This window comes from Ictidomys tridecemlineatus, chromosome 7, assembly GCF_052094955.1.
Source record: "Ictidomys tridecemlineatus isolate mIctTri1 chromosome 7, mIctTri1.hap1, whole genome shotgun sequence".
Taxonomy (NCBI): domain Eukaryota; kingdom Metazoa; phylum Chordata; class Mammalia; order Rodentia; family Sciuridae; genus Ictidomys; species Ictidomys tridecemlineatus.
In genome coordinates, this window is record NC_135483.1 from 35,837,967 (window position 1) to 35,852,687 (window position 14,721).

At 37.0% G+C, this 14,721-nt stretch overlaps 2 protein-coding genes across 11 annotated transcripts in view; one reads left to right on the forward strand and one right to left on the reverse strand.

The window, feature by feature from the left end:
* Positions 1 to 562: 562 nt before the first annotated feature.
* Positions 563 to 11,651, forward strand: Cox6c (cytochrome c oxidase subunit 6C). Of its 4 annotated transcripts, none has more exons than XM_078016879.1 (4): positions 563 to 713; positions 1,663 to 1,789; positions 5,327 to 5,365; positions 5,791 to 6,739. In XM_078016879.1, exons 2-4 carry the CDS (start codon positions 1,676 to 1,678, stop codon positions 5,926 to 5,928), a joined length of 291 nt encoding a protein of 96 aa, XP_077873005.1. In that variant the 5' UTR covers positions 563 to 713; positions 1,663 to 1,675; the 3' UTR covers positions 5,929 to 6,739. The 4 variants fall into 4 exon arrangements, with proteins under 4 accessions (XP_077873005.1, XP_005316358.1, XP_005316359.1 ...); XM_005316301.5 differs by lacking the exon at positions 5,327 to 5,365 and adding an exon at positions 11,526 to 11,651 and having other exon boundaries at positions 565 to 713; positions 6,674 to 6,802; XM_005316302.5 differs by lacking the exon at positions 5,327 to 5,365 and adding an exon at positions 11,526 to 11,651 and having other exon boundaries at positions 679 to 818; positions 6,674 to 6,802.
* A 774-nt stretch (positions 11,652 to 12,425) lies between these two features.
* Vps13b (vacuolar protein sorting 13 homolog B) overlaps positions 12,426 to 14,721 on the reverse strand; it is a 677,770-nt gene continuing 675,474 nt past the window's right edge. For all 7 annotated transcript variants that reach the window (XM_078016874.1, XM_078016869.1, XM_078016871.1 and 4 more), the window contains one exon: positions 12,426 to 13,928. In XM_078016874.1, coding sequence (XP_077873000.1) covers positions 13,680 to 13,928 — 249 coding nt within the window. In that variant the 3' untranslated portion in view covers positions 12,426 to 13,679. The remainder of the gene's footprint in view (positions 13,929 to 14,721) is intronic.

Sequence of the window (14,721 nt, forward strand, 5' to 3'; positions counted from 1 at the left end):
AATCATGCCTTTCAAATACAGGTCATTTCAATAATAACTAAGCCAGCACAAGTACCTGCCTCTTCTACACCACTTTCCAGGAGCTTCTAGTTGCCTGCCTTAGAAAACACTCGTTTTTTACTAATAGTCCAACATAAATGCCCCTCTCATTAAAACTTGCTCAGCTTTGTCAACTCTCCAAAATTGCTTCTGTGGTAGATGGGTGTTCGTTCTCACTGTGGGGGGATTGGTATTAATCTGTTTGTGTCTGTCTTATATGTTAGGCTGTGAGCTACTGGAAGTTATCTCTTTCACCCTTTACCCAAACCAAGCGCTCAATCACATAAAGTCATAAAGCTTTGGTTTGCACATGCTTAAGCAATCGTTTAGCCCGGGATAATTAGTACTGCATTTATAGGGTACATTAATTTTTTTTCACATATTAAATATCTTTGTATTCCTTCATAAGTCTATAATAACTATATGAATAAGATTGCCATTTTAAGCTTACTAGGGAAACTGTCTCAGGAGGTCAAATCCTTTGCTTCAAGGTCGCATAGTAAAGATCCTAAGCGCAAGGATTTCCGTAGTAAACGCCAGGAGGCTCACCGAAAGACTTTTGGACTCTTTAGGTTCCCGTCGCTGCGGCCTCTTGGCGCAGTCTCCTTCTGCACCTGCGCACTGCGGGAAAACCGTCCATTTCTCTATCTACCGGGAAGGACGCTGGTGTGGAGGTGCGTTCGGGTACTGTTCGAGACTCGCATTGCGGTTCTCAAGACTGCCGCCTCTCGCTCTTTGTCGGCCTGGGAGTTGAGTCGTGACTCCGAGCCTTAGCCGCGGTGAAGCCCCGGACTTTTCTCCCACGTCGCCTCTTGCACGCCCCTGTCGTGGGCTTAGGAGGGCGGCGGGCAGCGGGGCTGGAACCGGGCGGCTCCGTGGGAGCGGGCTTGGCGGGGGGTCCTCAGGAAGCCTGCGGGCTTCGGAGTGGGTCGGCCGGGCCCGGGTCCCGCTGCGTTTTCCTCCCGTCAGCGTGACCTTGTTTAGGTCATTTGACCTATGGGGCCCAGGGTTTCACTCGTTAAAGGGGCTGGGGGTTCTTCCCAGCCGGTCGTGTGGCTGGGGGTCGACGTAGGGGGTGGGCCGCTGTTTGCTGGGTAGCCTGGTTTGAGGTTAGAGTTGGGCCGCTGAGGAAGGTCACCGTGCGGCCTTTAAGGACCCCCTACCCCCAGGTGTCTGGGCTGCGGGGGGAGCGCGGGCCCTCGAGGCAGCCGCTGCGATCCCGTCTGCGTTTTAGAGGCTTACGGTGTTATTGCAGAACACCCACCTCACTGTTTCATGGAATTGTCTCGAAAAAAAAAATTTAAATGCTGTTAGGAGTATTTGCACGTGTAATTACCACTAGAGCTTCTGCATGTCTTTGTGGTTGGGAGAGATATTTAGTCGTACTTTTTGCTCAGGGTCTCTGGTTGTGCCGCAATGACCACGTTTATTTGGGGTATCTGGACTGTTCTGCAGGCTGGGTCACCCAACGTCCTATTGGGCTTTGTGGGTGGAGTCAGTCCACCGTTGACCTTTGTCTAAGGACTAAAATGTATCATGCATGAGAGTTCTTTAGATCTCTTACTCTGTTCTATAAAGATTTTTTGTTGTTGTTGATTTTGTTATCTTATTTTATCTATGAAGGACAGTAACTGCCATGGCTTCCGGCACTTTGGCGAAACCTCAGATGCGGGGTCTTCTGGCCAAGCGTCTGCGGTTTCATATTGTTGGAGCATTCACGGTTGCCCTGGGGGTTGCAGCTCTCTATAAGGTATGTATATTTGTTTTTTGTTTTGTGTAAAATTTCAAGACTCTTTGAAAAATGAACTCCTCTTTACGGTGCTTGCTCTCTTGCCTTCCCTACATTTACCTCATTATGACAGGAACTACCTCCTAATCTCCAGATGGTTTGTCCTTCATCTTTAGATGCAGCTGTGTTCTTGCCAGTATTGCCATGACAAAGAATCACAGACATAGTTACTTAAACAACAGAAGTTTATTTTTTCATGGTTCTGAAGATCAGAAATCTGTGGGAAAGGTTGATGTGTTCTGAGGCCTTTCTTCTTGCCATATTAAATGGCTCTGTTCTCTTTCAGTCTTCACATTGTTGTCTGTATTGGCACATGACTGGATAGATTTCCTTTTAAAAAGACAACAATCATTGGGTTAGGACTTACCCTAATTTAGACCTTGTTTTTACCACATTAAAGTCCTAATTTCCAAATAGGTTATATTCTGAGGTGTTGCCGCTCAGGATTTCAACACATGAATTTTGGGAGCACACAGTCCCACCCTTAAAGAGGGTAAGTGTACATAGGGGCAGTAAAGGCAGTAATTCTGTTTGACACCTTGAAGAATTGTCACAGTAACATTTTAATGCTGTGCTTGGTGGATTTTAACATTAAACCTTGTGTTTTTATCAAAGGCTATATGTTATATTTATAACATAAATATAACAGCCATAAATATCCAACTCAGTGCCTCATGCATGCGAGGCAAATGCCCTGCCACTGAGCCACAATCCAAGCCTATAATGCCTTTTTATAAAAATGTTTATGATAATACATATTTATCATTAAATAGTCTGTGAGAGAATTCAGAGCTTTTGTAATTCCTCCCACTTATCATTTTTTGTTTAGTGTCTGTAATTTTGGGGGGGGTACTGGGGATTGAACTCAGGGGCACTTAACCACTGAGCCACATCCTCAACCCTATTTTGTTTGTATTTTATTTAGAGACAGGGTCTCACTGAGTTGTTTAGTACCTCATTGCTGAGGCTGGCTTTGAATTTGTGATCCTCCTGTCTCAGCCTCCTGAGCCTCTGGGATTACAGGCTTGCACCACCGTGCCTGGCTTAGTGTCTGTAATCTTTACTAGGCTCTGAGCCTTATTGAGGCCAGGTCTGTCATTTATTTACTTTTACTTGGCACCCCAGTGTCAGGAGCCTTACACACAAATAGTTCCTTAAAAGTATCTATTGAATAGGAGCCAGTATCTGAAATTCAGTACAATCGTATGTAACATGGAGTTTCAGGTGCATTGGAGAATCCAAAAAAATAATACGACTAATGCCTCTGTCCTTAAGAACTGAAGAGTTATGGAGAGGTTAAAAAAAAATTTTAGAAGCTGTTGCAAGATAGGTCATAAGTGAAAGAATGTGGTTTTAGGGGGAGGATATCATGTGCCATTCTTTTTTACTTATTTATTTTTTTATGTGGTGCTGAGGATTGAACCTAGTGCCTCATATGTGTTAGGCAAGTGCTCTACAATTGAGCCATAACCCCAGCCCTTATGTGCCATTCTTTATTCAAAGAAGTGGAATTTGAGCCTTGAAAGTTAGGCAAAACTTGAAGAACAAAGAGGAAGGGAAAAACTGAACAAAAACATTAAGTGGATTCTTGCTTTGGCATGCTTTGAGGAGACAAGCCCCAAAAGCAAATCCTTTGCTTGGCCCTTGAGATCCCTGTTGCTTGGCATATAGTGGATACAAAATAAAGTTAGAAATATTAGAAATAAATGTTAGAAAAAGGTATAGATATATGAGTAAGAAAGATGGGGGACTTATTTGGCTTTGTCATCAGAGTTATGATAAAAGTTCTGATCTTTATAACTTCTTTATGTATAGAGTCTTGTTACTTCTAACTGGTAGCCCCTAATGTTTAGTGAGTTTTAAAACTTTCAACCTCCAATAAAAATACATGTATTTTTGCATTTTGATTTATTGAACACATACATACAGGTAGAAAATTTGTTTGTAGTACATATAACTGGAACAGTTTGCAGCAAAATTGTGTGTGCTGTACTCTTTAATATTCCCGTTTTCTAAATTGGTTTCAAGTACTCTTGATGGATGGTAGATACCATGAAATAAACTCATCCAGAGGCTAAAACTAAAACCTACTTTTGATTCTAATATCTTTGCTGTTTTACCCTTTCTGCCTTTCCATTGTCATTCCCAATCACTTTTAGTACATTCCACTTGGAGCCTTTAGACCTATTTGCTGCTTTCTTCCATGGTTATGAACATGCTAGGAATATTTTTTATCTCATTGGCAAATTCCAGTTTGTCTTTCAAGGCCTTCTCAGATGCTTCCTTTTGTGGAGCAATGTGTACCCTTTTCCTCTTGAGGTTGGTTGTACTCTCCTGGGTTCTTACTCATTTCATACCAAACACAGTATTTTATGTTAAATTATATTTTCTACCTTTTCTCTGAAGAGCTGGGCTCTTGCCACACTCATAGTCTGTCTACTGTGATGAAAAGTCAGAAGTGCTTCATAATGAAGCATTTCATTTGTATATAGTTAACTAGTGGGGTTTGTTTAGAAGGAAGGTCTCCAAAACATTGAGGAACTAAAGAATAAGATAGGATCTTTGGTTGTCTTATTTGCTGTAATAGCCTTCATTTTCCCCTCCCCATTAGTGCCTAGTGCTTTTGAAGACTTGATGTTTTTCATTTTACAGGTTTTGGAATATGTTTGCATTTTCAGTCAACTTTTCTGTGTGTTACATGGATTGTTATCCAGCAGTTAATTTTTGGATAAGTTAGTTCTGCTCTAAAGCTTAATTTATGGATATGAGTTAGATTTTAAGAGATAAATGAACAGCATTTACATCAAAGTGGTATTTCCCCAAGGTTTACTAATTGCTATCATAAATTAGGCTGGTTCTAAATCTTCTTGTATTGATGTAACATATAAGACCTCAGGTATGTATTATTTTATAACTTTATTAAAGTTACTCATGACCTGGAGGATCTAAATTGATAAATTTCATTTCTTAAGTCCAGATTTTTCAGAGTTAAAAGAAACTTCCCATTTGAAATATAACAGACAAAATAATTTAGATGAGGTTATAATATTTTCTTTAATTTCTTGGGTTTACTAACAGCTTATTATTACTTTTTCTCTGCCTTAGTATTTCAAAAAAATTTTAATGAAAAATAATTCTTCTTTAACAAATTGTGGTTGCCTTGTATAGTATGCTAGGACTCTCCAGAGAAACAGAATCAGTAGGGGGTGTGAGTGTGTATGAAGAGATTATTGTGAGAATTGGCTTAAGAATTAGGCTGAAAGGACCCACAAGCTGCCATCTACAAGTTGGAGATCCAGGAAAGTTGATAATGTAATCCAGTCCAAGTCTAAAGGACTGAGAAGTAGGGGAGCTAATGGTATACCTCCCAGTCCCAAGTACAAATGCCTTTCGGGCAAGTGGCCTAAGTCCTAGAGTCTGAAGGCCAGGAGCTCTGATGTCGAAGGCAAAAGAAGATGGATGGGTTAGCTAATTTACTCTTACTTTTGTTCTATTTAGGCCTTCAGTGTATTGGACGATGCCTGCCACGTTGATGAGGTTGGATCTTTTTTAGTCCAATCTCTTCCCAAGATACCCTTACAGATACATCTAGCAATAATGTTTTTCATCTGTATTTCATATCCCTTAGCCCTGTCAAGCTTATGCATAAAATTAAATACCATGTATAGTGATGGGCCCCAGTAGACTTCATTTGCATTTCTGTAGTATTTCACTGATGTGGAATGATACTTGAATTTTTTCCTGGTTTTTATATGCAGGCTTAGATTTGAATTTGGATTGTAACCCACACATTGAAATACACTAAGCAGTGTTTTGTGGAGAATAAAATTTTTGCCATAGTTTTGAATCCTGCTCCAGCCCCCTAACTCCAGTTAGTGCTTCTTCTAGACCTTGATTAGGTCTACATTGCTCTCTTGAATCTTCATTTATTTTTTTCTTTGTTTCTCCCCTTTTATATATAGAAACTACAAAATTACAACAACAAAATGAAGACCCCTCCCTCTAATCCTTTTGCTGCAGTTATAGCAGCACTAAAGCTTTCTTTTTCTCAAAGTGATCAGTGGGCATCATCTTGGGTTCATTCCTTCATTTTAAAGTAAGCCAATAAGCCAATTCTCACTCTTAAGAGTTTATGTTTTTTATCAGTACATATTAATTATACAGAATATTATTCCTTGTGGCATATTAGTATAGGTAAAACCCACCTCCCTACTACTTCCCTTATCCTACTTTTTCCCATTTCCCTTCCTCATCTCTAATAGTCTCCTTTCTACTTTCAAAAGCATATGTGTTGTTGAAGTATAAATCATCTAGAAAGTTTCCTGTGCCTTTTATTAGAGGCTGATGGTTACCAAATCAATTTTAGACTCCTTTGAAATTCATAATGTGGCTTTAACTGAACTAGAAAATTGTTGCACGTCTCAGCATGTAACAAATATTATGGCGATATTTAGGCTTGCTGGAGAGAAGACTGTTTATCTTTTGTCAGACATCTTTTAGCATTTTGGCTGCTATCATCCTCTGGCTCTTACCATTCTGCACTTGTTTCTCACCAAACACACATATAAATCATACATACATAACTTGCCCAGGGAAAGGTACAGTCTAGGAAGGCGGGTCCTTTTTTGCTGTTTAGTTTTCATGAAACTACTTCCTCATTCCTTGCATCTGGGTCACCTCTCCTATTCCTTATCTTATAATTGTAGGGTTCAAATCCCATGAAGTCCCAAATTTTCAATTCTTTGTAGGACATAATGGGTAAAAGTGAATACAAATGATATTGTAATTTACTTTAGATATTACTAATAATCCAAATAATACATTGACAGTATGTTAACTTTTTAGTTTGGTGTGGCTGAACCAAGAAAGAAGGCATATGCAGATTTCTACAGAAATTATGATTCCATGAAAGATTTTGAGGAGATGAGGCGGGCTGGAATCTTCCAGAGTGTGAAGTAATTTTGGAATATAAAGGTAATGCCATTTTTTGAAGTCTCTTTTTCAAAAACATTTGAACTATGGTAAAATGCAAATAAAATTTGCCATCAATCATTTGTAATTGTATAGTTCAGTAATATTTAATTACTGTACATTCACATTATTGTGCAAGGAGTTTCCAGAACTCTTTTTTTGTAAAATTGATTCTGTCTGTCCATTAAGCAACTTCCCATCTTCTGCCCTGAGGCCTTGGCAACCACTACTTTACTTTCTAAGAATCTGACCACTTTAGATATTCATATAAGTAGATATCTTTTGTGACTGGCTTATTTTATTTAGCATAATATTCTTGGTGTTTATTTGTGTGTAGGATGTATACTTTATAAGGCTGAAAAATGTTCCATTGTTTTTATATACATTTTGTTTATCCATTTATCAGTAGACACTAGGGTTGCTTTCAACTTTTGGTTGTTGTGAATAACTACTACAAACATAGGTGTTAGAAGTATCTCTTCAGGGTCCTTCTTTCAGTTCTTTTGGGTATGTACTCAGAAATGGAATTTCTGAATCATGATGATTTTGTTAAGTTTTTAAGAAATTGCCATACTATTATCCACATTTTACATTCTCACCAGCAGTGCACAAATGTTCCAATTTCTCCACATCCATACCAACACTTGTTACTCTTTTATTTTTTAAAATATTTTTTTTAGTTATACAGGGACACAATAGCTTTGTTTTTATTTATTTTTATGTGATGCTGAGGATCGAACCCAGTGCCTCACGTGTGCGAGGCAAGCGCTCAACCACTGAGCCACAACCCTAGCCCTACTCTTTTATTTTTTGGTAGTAACTTTCCTAATGTGGGTGAGATCTCAGTGGTTTTGATATACATTTCCTAATGATTTTCAGTGTTGAACATCATTTCATGTTCTTATCGGTCATTTGTTTATCCTTGTTGGGTATATTGGAGGTTGTAAAAATTCCACATTTTTAAATTCATATTTGAATTTGGTTGTTTTTTTGGTTGAGTAGTGGGGGCTCATTATATCAGTTATATCATTCTGGATATAACTCCTTATTAGATATGATTGATTTGTATATATTTTCTCCTATTTCACAAGTTACCTTTTCACTCTGAGGATTGCATCCTTTGCAGAGGTTTTAAATTTTGATGTCCAGTTCATCTTTTTTTCTAAGCATTTTATTGTTTTAGTGCTTTGATTTTTTTTTTAAAGGAATTGAACCCATGACCTTGCTACCTCTCAGCCCTCTTTTATCTATTTTGAGTTAATCTTTGTATATGGTGTAAATATATAACTTGTTTAGCATGTGGATGTCCTGTTAAGATTGTCTTCTCCCAATGAATGGTCTTGGCATACTTGTAGAAAATCAGTTGTCTACATATTCAAGGATTTGTTTCTGGGCTCTCTGTTATATTCCATTGCTCTGTATGCCTGTCTTCATGTCAGTACTACACTGTTTTCATTACTATAGCTTTGTAGTTCATTTTGAAATGAGGAAATGTGAATTCCTCCCCCCCTCCTCCCCAAGATTGTTTTAGTTATTTAGAGTACTTTGAGAGTCTGGAAGGCTTTTTCTATTTCTGCCAAAAATGCTGTTGGCATTTTGATTGGGATTGCATTAAATCTGTAGATTGCGTTGGTTAGAACTGAACTGTAATCCTTTTTTTTTTTTTTTTTTTTTTTTTAGTATGGACATCTTTACAAAGTTTTGCACTCCGTGAATATGGAATTGTTTTATTTATATTTTTAGTTTGTCTTTTATGTTTTTGGTAAAGTTTATTCCTGTTTTATTCTTTTTGATGCTATTGTAAATGGGACTGTTTTCTTTAAAATGTTCATTGTTAGTGTAGAAAAACAACTGATTATTATATTCAGCAACTTTACTGATTTTGTTTATTCTAATGAGTTTATTTTTTGTGTGGAATCCTTACTTTTCTATAGACAAGGTCTTGTTACTTTCAGGGATAATTTTCTTCTTTCAATTTTTGGATGTCTTTTCTTTTTGTTGTCTAATTTTTCTGATTAGGATTTCAGTACATATTATATTGAATAGCTTATAAAGGACACATATTTTAGCGTACATTATTTATGTACCTAGTTTATTGTTTTTATCATTACAAGGTTCTGGATTTTATCAGACTTTTTTCTGCATCTATTGAGATACTCATGTAATTTAAAAAAAAAATCTTTTGTTCTGTTACTATGATGTTTCACATTTATGAATTTGTTTGACCATACCTTGCATTTTGGGAATAAACCTCTTGGCCCTCATGTGTAATCCTTTCAATGTGCTATTGAGTGGTTTACTTGTGTTTCATCAGGGATTTTTGCATCAATATTAGTGCAATTGGCCTATAATTCTCTTTTTTTTTTTTTTTGTCCATCTTAAGTATTGAAGTATTTTTTTTCTTGGTTATCTGTTCTTGTTCTTCAAACTCAATGAACATACTAAGATAATTGTTTTTAAGTTTTTAGTCAGAAGTCAGTGTTTCTTTGTGGCTTGTTCTTGGAGATATTGTTTCTTGGGCCATATTTCTCTGTTTGTGTGCTTTGTAATCTTTTGTGGCAATTTGGGCATTTGAACAAAACAGCTATCTCTCACTCTGCAGATTTTGACTGCATATGGGAGAAAACTTTCACTAATCATCCCCTGGCATACAGCCTTCAGAATCCTCTTTTCCTGAGAATGTATCTACATTCATTTTTTGTTACAGTTTCTGAATATTCATAATTATTCTTTTTTTTTAAGAGAGAGAATTTTTAATATTTATTTATTAGTTTTCGGAGGACACAACATCTTTATTTTTATGTGGTGCTGAGGATCGAACCCAGCGCCCCATGCATGCCGGGTGAGCACACTACCGCTCGAGCCACATCCCCAGCCCAGTTATTCTTAATTTTCCTAAAAAGTTTCAGTCCTGCTTCCTCTTGGAACCCTAGTTATTCTCTGCCTCTTATAATTTCTTGGCTTCAGTTTGTCTGCAGCTCTCATGCCAAGGCATCCACCATTGCTTTCATTTGTTTCCAACCTGATATTCTGACTACCACTATTCCCATCAATGCTCCAAATCAGGCAAGACAGAAACCCAGATGAGCCAGCATGTTGTAATAAGCAAGTTGTATTCTTCACCTTTAATCCCATGGAGGAGCCAGGAATTGGGTGGTTTCCTTCATATAACACTGCACTACCTGAAGAGGGGTTGGGGCAAGGTCAAGCAAAAATGTCACAAAATTTCCTATTTTGAGGGGTTTTCTTCTTGGTTAGGTGTTCATTTGGTTGCTGCAGCTTAACTGGTTTCTAGAGTTATTGCAAGCCTACATATGTTTTATGAGGGGTAGGAGGGGTGTGGTCTGGAGTTTTATAGTCCAATATCATCTTACATAGGAAGTTTTATAGTCCAGTATCATCTTACATCTGACATAGGAAGTTCCTTTTTATGTTCAAAATCATTTCACATATTTTGTCATTAACTGATAGGTTGGCATTAGGAAAATCATTTCTTTAGAAAGAAGTGACTTTTCAAAAAACAATGGTGTTTTTGCCTTTGTTCTTGTTATTTAAGAACTGAGAATTGAACCCAGGGATGTTCTATTCTAGCCAGCATATATTCATACATACACATATACTTTTTTTTAGTTGTGAATGGACACAGTATCTTCATTTTATTTATTTTTATGTGGTGCTGAGGATCCATCCCACTGCCTGACACGTGCTGGTAAATTACAGAAGCCTGGAATCCTTGTAATCCTCCTGCCTTAGCTTCCCAAATTGCTGGGGTTACAGGCATGTGCCATTGAGCCTGGCTAGATAGATACCTTTTATAGTTTATGTTAGAGTGTCCACAGTTGATATGCTAGTTTTTTGGGAGTAGATTCTGATTTGGTCTGTCATATCCATGAGGTCCTTATATCTCTTGTGTGAATTAAGGTTCTACATCTAAAAGTGAATTGAATGGTGTGCTGATGAAAGATCATTTACTAAATTGATCTGAAAGGATGTATAATGTTAAATGTAATTTATACTATGATAGTGTTAAATGGTATTGTTAAATGTAATTTATATTATGAGCGATTTTTGCCTTATATTACTTAATTCTAGAAATGCAGATAAATGTACTAAGATGTGTAGGGATGAGCTATTGTGAGACTTGCACAGGGAAAAAGAACCACAAAAATATTAATAGTCTAATTCTTAACATTGCTGTTTTAACTTTGAAATTTTCAAATTTTCCACAGTGGGCATGTATCTCATAATTAGATGATATTAGGCTAATTTTTATATTTGTCAGATTATTATTATTTTTTTTTACCTCTTTTCCTAAGGTGATTGTTCTAAAAACCAGTAAGAACAATGATGATTTGGAAACAAACAATTTGGAACAAATGAGTTCTTTTATAACAACAGGTGTAGATATGAGAGGGAATGGGGGAGAGGTTGGTCTTGGCAGGGGGAAGAAAGCAGAATTTGTTAAATGAAAGCAAGAAGTAAGTGTAAGATATGTTTTGTGCAAAATGGAAAAAGGCTAGCTAGTTAGGGTGGTCAAGCAGCTTGGTAGGAGAATGAACATAAGAGCTTAGGCAGCCTGAGGTTTCTCCTGGGGTTGAAGGTGAGCAGTGAAAATGTAGGGTCTACTAATAAGGAGTAGACCTCAGTTAATCTCAAAAGGTTGTGAGGTAGTGAGTAGTAGAGACAATGTTTATTATTAACTTAACTATTTTCTCTCTCTCCACAGAATTTCTTTGGATTGAGGTCCTTAGAAGTTTGTACTGACTTATGCTCCTGAACTATTAAACATGAATATGTGGGCTAAGAAATAGTTTTTCTTGGTAAATAAACAATTAACAAATACTGTATACAATGTTTTGCTCAATTCTTATTGATAATTTGGGGCCCAAAAGCATCGTAATTGGTTGGAAACTTTTAGCACTGTTTATGGACCTTATGAAGATAATTTGATTTCAGTATTTTCATTGTTTTATACATTTTTTTAGAGATTTATTTTTTTTAAGGTGGACACAATATTTTTGTGTGGTGCTGCGGATCGAACCCAGTGCCTCACATGTATGAGGCCGAGCTATAACCCCTGCCCTGTTTTTGTACATCTTTAATTGCCCTGATGTTTTTTCTGTTTCACTAAGATACTGCCAGGTGCAGTTACCTGGTCCTGGCCTTGAAAGGGTCTCCAGGAGTCCATAGAAAATTTCTGTATTGTGGACTCTTAAAGGACAGTGAAAGTTCGTCCAATAAAATCTGTGTGGGGGCCGAGGTTATGGCTCAGTGGTAGAGCACTCGCCTAGCATGTGCGAGGCCCTGGGTTTGATCCTCGGCACCACATAAAAATAAAATAAAGATATTTTTTAGTTCTACAACTAAAAAATAAATATTAAAGAATTCTTATAACTTCCTTTTGTTGTGATCAAAATGATACTATAGAGCACTTTGATTTATTTATTTTATCCAAAGCTAGTTTAGTGATGAATTATCACTTGAAGATAACAAAAACTGTCTTTTACCCTTTTTAACTCATGCAAAATTGAATCCCAGTGATGTAACCTGTACCAAACTCAGATGGTATTAATGAAAAATTTCATCTTAAAAACTCCTGGTTAAAAATAGATGTTTATATATGGCCTGAAATTCAAGGACACCTTTTATTTTAAACAACTTTACATAACAGTTCTTAGCAGTATGCAAAATTACCATAAAACATACAAGAATTAGTACATATTTACATTCTTAAAAATAGTTACTCTTGGGATTGACAAAACTGTCACTTTCCTAAACAAGTATATATAACAAACTGAGGAGCCGTTTTTCATATACAACCTGAATTGTCCATTAACAGTCTTGCTTTCCTTTAACAGTGATATAGTGGTGTGGTGACTTGTGCCTACACCTCTGTGAGAGTTCAGTCAAAGATCAGTTGGCTTTAAAATTGCATTTTCTTAGCATTTCACAATTGTAGGCAATAAGTTATAGGCCCAAGTTTGAAAATAATAAGACAAATTTAATTAATTAGACCATGAGAAAGATACTTATCTGGTAACTCTAGACCCTGAGTCAAACCCAATCTGAGATGCAAAATAATATTTAGCAATATCTTCATGCTTTATCAAATCAGAAAAATAAACTATCTGGACTGATGTCATTGCTAGTATTAATGTTGTGTTCTTGGCTCCCCTTCCAGGAGTTCCTAACATGTTATTTGTGGAACTAAAGAAACTCACCTGAGTACTTCAGGTCTGTCATTGGCAGACACAAATGATTTTTAGCTTGTCTATTTAAAACACAAATTGGAAGAACATTTTTCTAAAATGTACCCAGAGTCATAGACTGTTTTGTGAATTTCAGTAAAATGCAGACTTTGGAGGGAATACACGTAGTAGCTTTCACTAAAAGAATGTTGCTGTAGTTAAGTAAATTTAACAAGTTAACCAACAGAGTTCTAAGTTCATTTCATTTAAAGAATCAACCTTTGCAAAAAAGGGGTATTGGGCAGAGGTGGTATCTCAGTCCCCCAAAACAGATGGAATTAGGGATGAAGTTTTAATTCTGGCTCTGCATTCTAAGGCCTAACCATGTATTTTTCTGTAGAGCAGAGCATTAACAGGTCCAAATTATTGTGAAAATTTTAGCAAACGGCCTTCTTACTCTTCTTTTTTTTTTTTTTTTAAACTCCATCTTAAAGTATCTAATTTGTTTTTAGGGAGAAAGATACTAAGATAATTTTAGAAGTTACTATATACCTGAACCACCGAAAAGTGTTGGTCTTTTGTCCACAATGAATGTTGGAGCTAATCATTGACTCCGTATCTCTTGGCTAACCTCTAGGTTCTTTGTTTAAAAAGTAAACTGCACAAGCAAGAATCATCATCTTAGAAGGGATTCAAGGGAACCCTTTCCTTAGGGCTTTATTCTTCACCATGGTAAATTTACTAATGAAGACCTGACCAAAATGTGGGTCCACCAAATAATGGTATGTTTTAACAGTGGAAAGGGGAGGTTCCACAGCCACCACAGGGGATGGTGTTTGAACAGAAGAGCAGCTGGGGGCCAGGTGACAAGACGTCTTTGTGATATAGTCCACAAGTCTGTTGTATTGTTGCTCTGACAGTCTCTCTCGGATTCCGTCTACCTGTGTTCAAGAATAAAGATTCATTAGTTGTCAGGTCTTATAATGAGACTTCCACAACAAAATTATTCTTTTTCCTTGATGCCTTTTAGGTCATCTAATAAAGCCATTTTATCCAAAGCATTGTTTCCTTTTATTTTGCCTGAGATGTGGCAATAACACTGTTTCAGCAATATAACAAAAGCTCTGTGTTCGAATATTAAGAGAAACTCTTTGAATAAAACATCTGGTGTTGCATAAAGTTCCCGTGTTTGAAGTTGATGATTTGATAACATTTTACCCATTAAGTATTAAAACATCTGTCATTGCTCTTTAACAAGCAGCCCAGGAACAAAGAAGAAAAAATGTCTCTCTCCCCCCTGTGCTTAAATTTAATCAACATTAAACGCAGCATCCCAAAATAAAAGCTCTGTTAACTGGGCTCCCTGAACCTCTTAAGATAAAACCTCTTCAGTTTGACAGAAAGTGGAGAAGAGGACCTCGTTCAAACCAGTGGCTCTGGGCAGAGCATTAAAAAAACAAATACCTTTTGAACTGTAACGTTTTCTGTTTTTATAAATACTATGGTTTAAAGCCAGAGAAAACAGAAAAGCTGGGCAGAGGAAGGGGAAATTTTTATGGAAAAGAGGGAGGATGCAAAGTACATTTACGGTTCATAAAAGTCTGGCTCATCTTCAGTGGAACTGAAGAGGAGAACTGAGATATGCTGACTTCTTATGTGAGCTATTCTGAGAAAGTGCCCATCAAAGGCAGTTGGAGCTGCAACAGCTATCTAGTGTGCTGATCAAGCACAGTG

What these genes read in the sequence shown, in the direction of transcription:
- Cox6c (XM_078016879.1), top strand. Translation starts at nt 1,676, where the DNA reads ATGGCTTCCGGCACTTTGGCGAAACCTCAGATGCGGGGTCTTCTGGCC. An exon ending in GGGTTGCAGCTCTCTATAAG is followed by an intron (nt 1,790 to 5,326) that starts GTATGTATATTT and finishes TGTTCTATTTAG; the next exon opens with GCCTTCAGTGTATTGGACGA. An exon ending in ATGCCTGCCACGTTGATGAG is followed by an intron (nt 5,366 to 5,790) that starts GTTGGATCTTTT and finishes TTTTATATATAG; the next exon opens with AAACTACAAAATTACAACAA.